Source organism: Onychostruthus taczanowskii, unplaced genomic scaffold (genome assembly GCF_017590055.1).
Source record: "Onychostruthus taczanowskii isolate IOZ18803 unplaced genomic scaffold, ASM1759005v1 scaffold7, whole genome shotgun sequence".
NCBI classification, from domain to species: domain Eukaryota; kingdom Metazoa; phylum Chordata; class Aves; order Passeriformes; family Passeridae; genus Onychostruthus; species Onychostruthus taczanowskii.
The window spans coordinates 7,118,238-7,126,331 of record NW_024504786.1 but is presented as its reverse complement, the minus strand read 5'-3'; the positions used below and the strand labels follow the sequence as shown (position 1 = coordinate 7,126,331).

Genomic DNA, 8,094 nt, shown 5'->3' with positions numbered 1-8,094 from the left:
GGGACCGCTCGGGGGCATGGCTATGGAAGGAACCCCAGGAGAGGCTGGGGGATTTAGTCCTGGGAGTCGGGACCCCTCCCCGGGGGCCTCCTCCTCTCGCCGGGGGAGAGGGGCCGGGCGGGCCGGCACCGCACGCCCCTCCGGGGGGGCGACCGCCCTATATATTGCCAAGCGGCTCGGGACCGACCTCCCCACCGCAGGGAGCTGCCGCCGAGCCTGTCCCCCTCCCCTTCCCCTCCCCTCGGGGGGGCTCTTTCTCCCGCCGCTCCCCCCCATCCTCCGAGGAGGAGGAAGGCGAGGGCCGTATATGAACGCGGCCGGCTTCCCCTGCCTGCGAGGCATGTGCACGCTGCCGGCGCCCAGCCCCGCGGCCGCGGCCAGCCCCGGCTCCCCCGGGCCGCCGCGGGGGTCTCCGCAGGCGCCGCCGGTGAAGCCGGAGCCGCGGGGCGCTGGGAGCAGCCCGGCCCCGCCGCCGCAGCCCGAGGAGCCGCAGCCCCCCGCCGGGGGCCGCCGGAGGAAGCGGCCGGTGCAGCGGGGCAAGCCCCCGTACTCCTACATCGCCCTCATCGCCATGGCCATCGCCAACGCCGCCGAGAGGAAGCTCACCTTGGGGGGCATCTACAAGTTCATCACAGAGCGTTTCCCCTTCTACCGGGAGAACCCAAAGAAGTGGCAGAACAGCATCCGCCACAACCTCACCCTCAACGACTGCTTCGTCAAGATCCCCCGGGAGCCCGGCCATCCCGGCAAGGGCAACTACTGGACGCTGGATCCGGCTGCAGAGGACATGTTTGACAACGGGAGCTTCCTGCGCCGGAGGAAGCGCTTCAAGCGCACCGACATCACCACCTACCCCGGCTACATGCAGAACTCCAGCGCCTTCACGCCCCCGCCCGCCGGCCGCCCCACGGCCCCCACCGCGCCCTACCCCAATGCCCTCTGCTCGCCTGGCTACGGCCCCCAGCTCTCCAGCAGCGTCTTCCATCCCTATGCAGCCGGGGCAGCACCGCCGGCACAGCACCCCAGGATGTTCAGCATCGACAGCCTCATCAGCGGGCAGCAGGCCCTGCAGCCCTCACCGCCCTCCGAGCTGGGCCACCCATCGCTGGGCTTGCCCGGAGCCGAGCTGGCTCCTGCCTGCTCTGCCGGCAGCTCCGAGCCCTCCTGCTTCCAGGCGCAGCCCGTCAGCCCCGGCTTGCTGGGCCGGCCCGGCGCCAATTCCCTGGCGTACCCCTATGCCGCTTCGCCCCCACACCTGCCCGTGGCCCAGGGCAGCTACTCGCCCGGCAGCCCGCAGCTCTACGGGGCTCCCAACAGACTGGGCCTGCCGGCCATGCGGGCCCCGGCCTGCGCCGAGCACGGCGAGCAGCTCCTGGGGCTCTCCGCCTCGCCCCTCGGCCAGTTCGGCTCCAGCAACACCTACATGAGGCAGCCCAACTTCCCCGCCGGCCTGGAGCGGTACATGTGATGGGCCTGACGGGGCCCGACATCCCCCGGCTCCCACGAGCGGCTCTGGACAAGCGGACTTCTCCCTCCTGTGGGCTCAGCTGGGCTGGAGTCGGGGGTCCCGGCTGGGTGCGGACACACACGGGTGGGAGGACTCAGTTCCTCTGTCTCTCTCTCAGCTTATTCTGAAGCGGAGGCAAGGTGATATCTGTTTATCTGCTCCGTTCCTTGCCGGAAAAGGTGTTCTCTGGCTGCGCCAGGCAGGGCTTCCCACGCTTGTCCTTGTGCCCAGCCTGGCCCCGGGGATGCCACCTGCAGCACCCGGGGCACCCCAGGGCGAGCAGGAGCACACTCAGGAGGGGGTGCACGGTGTGACATGCAGGAACTCTCTCTCACATGGGCTTTTTCCTCTCCTCTCTGAGTACCTTCCATGAAACTGGAATGAAAAGTTATCAAAAAAGCCCCCAAACCACTAAACAAGTTCACTGGATTTTAAATGAATATTTAAGATGTTTATAATTTCCCTGTAGGAAAAGAAACCCCAACTTGACTACTTCTTTTTACTATTTTTAAAAATTACTTTTATTGTTAGAAAGGACTTTTTTAAAATAAAGCTTTTTCTTCCAACATGACCAGTGCTGCTGTCCCTCTGGCTCTGGATGGATCTTGGCAAGAGGAAATTATAGTTTTGTAGCTGGTGGGAGATGGATTCATGCTGCTGTTGTGACACTGCTACATCCTACATTTTTAGTGATGCTTCTTAATGCTCTCTCTTTTATTATGATTTTCTTAAAACCAAATGGTAATTCCTACAAGGTTTGCCCATGCAGCTCTTACTGGACTTGATAATTTCCATTTGCATAAAGAGATGTGTCTTCCCCCAAGGAACGCCTTGCAGGTGAAATTCTGATTTAGCCCATCAAATTAGGAGATCACAGTTTTTCTTCCTAGCAACAAAATCAATTAAAAATCTAACCTGTTCACTGGTTGGGCTGCTGCTATTTATTTGCAGGACTCCCAGACAGACAACCTGACAAGGTTTGAAGGGAGAACTCCCCATCCCCGGATTTACATTTTTAAAAAATTTAAACATCCTTTGGGTAAAAGTGCCAAGCTAGGATTTCTCTCCTTTTTTTCAAAGGTGTCTTCTGAAGCAGAGCAGTTTTCTGTAGTCCCTATGGCATTCTCCTTTCTAGGGAGTTGGAAGTCATCTGGTCTTTGGTGTAAAACAGCATCTCATTCCCCAGCTGCTGGGCAGGATCAAAAGCTGGTGTGCTGGCAGGTACCACAGAACCAGCTTTTGTCCACAGCTTGGGACCTTGTGGCTTTTCATTCTTTCATTCTGTGTGCTCCACAGAAACAGAGACTGGGCTTAGTAGGAGAGTGGAGGGAAGAAAATGCTTTTTCCTTCTTGTTTTCCTTAAAGTTTGGCCTCCATCTCTCTAAGTCTACTGTCTTCAGCTGAGAGTCTCCTCTCTGGTCCATAAAGCTTTACCATTTCAGCTTTCACCTTGGTCCCAGCAGCAGCTTCTGTGTTTTTCCCCTGGCAATAACCCTGCTCAGAAAGGGTGTTGTGAAAGAACTTAGCCCTTGAAATACTTTGGCTCTCTCCACACGATATCCATAGGCAGACATCTTCTGTCAAATGGAAATTTGCAACGCGCCACGCCTGCCTGTGACATATTGTCTGCAGAGGTCACGTAGGGGGGTGCTGAAATAATCACTTGCAAGGACAGTCAGCAGAAAGGACATTTGTCATAGCTCACATTCATTCCCAGGGCCCGATCCTGCAATGTTTTGCTAACAAAAGAACTTTTGAAATCTTGCCTAAGTACCCAGGGTGTCAGAGCCAGACATGTGCCAGAAGCACTGGGTCTGGCAGCTGATGGGGCTGTGACTCCACGGGGTTTGCACCCTGAGCAGGAGGGCTGCTGAGGCAGGGGAGAACCAGGTGCTGACACAAAATAAAACCAATATTGGCTGTAGGGGTGGGCAGGAGAAGCTGTGGTTCTACCTGCGTGGGATGCCCTGGGAAGAGTTGGCCAAGCTGTGACAACTCAGACCAAGCTGAGCTGGCTCATCCCCAGTCACCTTGGAGACTTGCAGCTGCAGGGAGCTGGTGTTGGAAAAGGCTTTCCAAGTTGCTGCTGTCTCTGAGTGTTAACTCAGGTGCTGGTGGAGCCATGAGGGCTGGGCTGAAGGGGGGCTGGGCTGTGACTTGCTCCTGTCCCCCACCTGCCTGTGCCCTCCTGCTATGGGGCTTTCTGCACAGTGGCATCCAGCTCCAGAGTTAGGGATGTGTCTGCAAGAGATCCACCCCTGTGCCTGTGCAAGAGGGGCTCTCTTCTGCCAAGGTGGCTCTGGTGTGAGTCCCCACAGTGACTGACTCCCCAAAAACCTGGCTCTGGAGTCAGTGAATCACCACAGTGACTGACTCCCCAAAAACCTGGCTTGGGGAGAGAGTGGATGACCCCATCCTGGTGTGTAGGGACAACCCCTGGTGGGCAGCACTGGCTTGCACATCTTCCCTGGTATATTCCTGTCTGCCAGACAGCCCAGAGCCCCCTGCAAGCACCAATAAACCACCCTCACCACGGGCCTTACACTGCCAAACAGCTGGAAAACAGGAGGAACAAATCCCTTTTCTTCTTTTTCCTGTAGATATTAATCCTCACATGCACAAAACTCTGGCAACTTGTATTGTGATTGTCATTAAACTAATGCCTTAAGAGTGTCTACTTGGTTAAGTTAATGTATCCCAACGAGGCTTTTAAGCTTCCATTTCAAAGCTTTGTTTACAGTTAGGGTGAATCTAGCAAATGAGTAGGATTAAGGTGTCATGTAAAGCATGAGCCTTGCTGGCACAGAGTAGTTTTAAGCTTTGTAAAATTTATACCTGAGCTCTTCATCTGTTTTAGTGTCTCTTCGATGTCCCTGTTTAGTGAATAAGAGGGATTTGAATGAAACAGGAGTAATTATCACTCAGATTTCAGTTGTGAAATCAAGTCTCCTTGGAAATCCTTCCCTCTTTATTTAGGGAGTTAAGGGAATATTATGTAATGACAGTTGTAACAATCTCGAGCTCACACAAAAGAAAGAGGGGTTTTTTTGGGTTTTTTTTTTTTTTTTTCCCCCACAAAAAACTTTCTGTGCTTTTTGAGACTGTGGAAAGAATGTCGTACCTCAGGATGATGGCAAGAGATACTCTGAGCTTCCCCGTGGTGGGGAGAGCCCTGTCCCGAGCCGGTGAGACGCTCATGGGGGAGGTGGAATCCATCCCGAGGACCAAAGAGATTTAGTGGTGATCTGGGCTATCTTCTCTGACTTCTCAGGGGATAACTCCTTGCAAATCAGGCTGATTTCAGATAACCCAGGCTGCACGTTCAGAAACACATAGCCAAAATGAGCTGCCACTTTGAAAAGATGTTTGTTTTTCACTGGGAAACTCTGGCTATGCAGGGAGGATCGCCTGAGCTGCCATGTCCGTGTACAACAGCGTTCTGCACGCTTCATGCTTGTACCACCTTCCTGCTGCTTCCAACAGGTTCAAACAAGCAGCAAGAAATGCTCTTTCCAGATTATATTCCCAAGCTATAAATAGTGTTTTCCACCCTGTTACAAACACACAGAGCACTAGCTGGAATTTTAGTTGAAACACATTTCCTGAAGAACTTATTAGTCCCTCTGGTAGTGGAGGGTTTTTTTTTCTGGATGCTGCCAGCTGTTCACTGACAGTCTCAATGCTGGAAATGTTACACCATAACTTGCTGTTATTCTATGCAATACTTTGCCCTTTGCAAATACACAGCTTGAAGACACTCAGTGGTGTTTCTTGGAGGTCAAGGCTGAGTTGGTAAAGTCAGGCGGTGATGGGGACATGGGCAGTGGGTGCAGTGGGACCGGCTCAGATTGGCTTTGCCAGGTAATAATGAGATTTTACCAAATTAGCATCTGGGAGTCAGCACTGCCCGAGCTTGAGCTACATCTCGGGGGTCGACCACCACTTCTGCTGTGTTATGTTTAGATCCTTTACATTCGGAAAGTTCCTCCAAGGACAGGAGCAGGTGATGGAGCCGCTGTGTTTGCACGGGGCAAGAGCAGCGCCGCGCTGCCCTCCGCCGCTGGGCTCCGCGGGTGTAACGCTGCGGCGGGGGGCGACAGGGGCGACCCGGCCCCAGCGACAGCCGGCGTGCTCAGGCCAACACTGACCTCCAGCGGAAAGCCCTGGGAAGCCGCTCCCGGCTCCCGAGGGGGTGCTCGGCACGTAGCGGCAGCATCCCGGCCTTTGGGGTGCTGCTCACGGCCGCCGGGGATCGGGAGATCGGGAGTTTTGGGGTGCGGTGGGATGAGACACAGTGGAGCTTGTTCAGGGAGGGTCGTTGTGAAACGCGGTGGGCTGGATACAACCTCCAGGTTTAAAACACCACTTGCTCACGCTGGGGAGGTTTCAAAGGGAAGTTTCAATGGTTTCTCTGGCTATAGCTTCTTTTACCCTTTTCCTAAGGCATCGCTGGGCACAGGATACAGGACTGGGCTGTGTTGGCTGTCCCCTGCAGTTCTCCTCCCTAGAGTGAAAATAGGGAAAGGAGTGGAAGCACAGCGAGAATCTGCATCCTTGATGGAAGGGGAGGGGTTGGTGATGACAGATCACTCCTCTGCAGCAGCCAGTCTCATTGGCAGCCTGACTTGGTGTTTGAAATGTACTGCACGATGTTGAATGGCAGAGCTGGGGGCTGGCCTGGCTCTTAACATCCCCCAAAGTGCCAGGCAAAGCAGCAGAGCCTGAGCATTGGCAGCACAACACCTACAAGCTCTTGGGAGAGATCCGGGGTGAAGTCATTTCACAGCCTTTGTGCTGTGGTTGCTGAAGTGGTTCCAGTGCAGCAGTTGGGTTTATGAATGTCATGAATCGACTGTGCTGTCCCAGCACCAGCAAGCAGCTCTGGCTTGTGGCAGCTCAGGGTGTTGCGTGGAGAAAAGTTGCAACTGAGCTACTTACACACCTGGGAAAGGTTCATTTTCCATTTGCATCAGCACTGCTGAGCCAAAGGCTGCAGGGCATGACCTATGCAGAGAATGGGCTCGATGGTCTCAGACATTTTGGGTGCTTTCCATCTGCCCCAGAGTCATCTCATCTTGGTTTTAAAACTCTCCTGCTAATCAGGTGTTGGAAACCAAATCACATCTGTAGACCCATTTTCGGGAGGTTTCTAGTGATCTAATCTGGCTGCAGCAAATGGTCCTCAAAAAGCATAAAATTGTCCAAGCCCAAACCAATCTCATCGTCCAGAGCCTTCACCCTCAAAAAATCACAAGTTTTGCCATCCCAGAGACACAAAAAAAATTAGGAGGGAGCATGTTCTTGCCAGACCCCAAAACGCATCCCAGCAGAGCTTCGTGTTCCCTAGAGGTGGCTCAAGTGGCCGCTCGGTCAAGATGCTCCCTTCAGGTCGCCATGGAAGCGATGGGAGCGGGAGGTGGTTTTGCCTCCTGCACTGTGGGCAGCACCCACGAGGTGGCAGCCAGGTGACAGCCAGGTGACAGCCAGGCCAGGCCCTGTGGCCCACCCTCAGCTCTCCTGCCCCGACCCCACAGCCGCAGACCCTCTCCAAGCCGCATTTGCTCCTGCCTGGTTACTTATTGTTAGGTTTTCCACAGTGTTGGTTTAAGCACGTATCCATCCTCCCCCGGCTCCAAGCCCTTTCTTTCCAGGCTGTCTGATGCTTGGATTCTCCCCAGCTGATGCTCACCCTCTAAGTATAATTGCAATACAAAGTAGTTTCAGAATAGCGTGCAATAGTGGCTAATTATTTGGAACAATTATACATAACAAAGACAGAGCCAAGCAGCAAGAGGGCTTAATTGTCTGGCCAAGCATGAAATAGCACAGGATTATCGCTCACAGGGGGAGGGGAGGCAACAGAGGAGAATTGCCCCATAGAATAGGCAAGAATCCAGCCCGCTCTGGAAGACAAAGTTTATTGAAGAACTTGAAAATTCACCGTTGAAGCATCTTCTGAGATGTCAGAGAAGACATGAAAGGGATAATGACCCAGAATATGGGCTTAAGGCACAAATCCCTCCACTGACAGACTCCAGGCCTGCAGGCGCTTAAGAACATGCTTAAATTTTAAGCACATGAATAGTCCCCTTTGACGGCTCACGTGCTTAGAGTTAAGCTCAGGCATAAGTGTTTGTAGGATTGGAGCCCAGATTTTTATTGCAACTAGGCTCTTCTCAGTAATGACAGGAAATAGGAGATGTATAAAGTGCACGAGCTCTCGGGGCAGTGCCATTAAACCCTTTGCTCCATGTGAGTGATAAGGACCTGCAGTGAGCTACGGACACATCCACACCTTTCCCTCCCTGCCATGGAGCTGGGGAAAGAACAACTGTGCTGTGGTGAGAGCAGCATCTCCAAGTCCTGAGTGGAGCCTGAGAGTCCACAGGTGTGGGTGAAAAGGTGTAGAGGTTTCAAAATGGAAAAAGATCACCATTAAAACCTAAAAAGTGCTGCTGGAGTTCAGCCTTACTTGAGAGCATCAGAGAGCAACATGTTGGAGAGCTTCTGAAATAGTGTGGAAAATGAGAATAATTTTCAGTAAAAGTGATGAAAATATATATAAAATATTCTGTAGAATATGAACA

The 8,094-nt window shown here is 53.5% G+C and overlaps 1 protein-coding gene across 1 annotated transcript; it reads left to right on the top strand.

The window, feature by feature from the left end:
* The first annotated feature begins 307 nt into the window (after nucleotides 1–307).
* FOXE3 (forkhead box E3) lies at nucleotides 308–1,468 on the top strand. The gene has a single exon (XM_041421766.1). The coding sequence runs from the start codon at nucleotides 308–310 to the stop codon at nucleotides 1,466–1,468; it is 1,161 nt and encodes a 386-aa protein (XP_041277700.1).
* The last annotated feature ends 6,626 nt before the right edge of the window (nucleotides 1,469–8,094 follow it).

Coding starts and splice junctions, on each gene's coding strand:
- FOXE3 (XM_041421766.1), top strand. CDS start 308: ATGAACGCGGCCGGCTTCCCCTGCCTGCGAGGCATGTGCACGCTGCCG.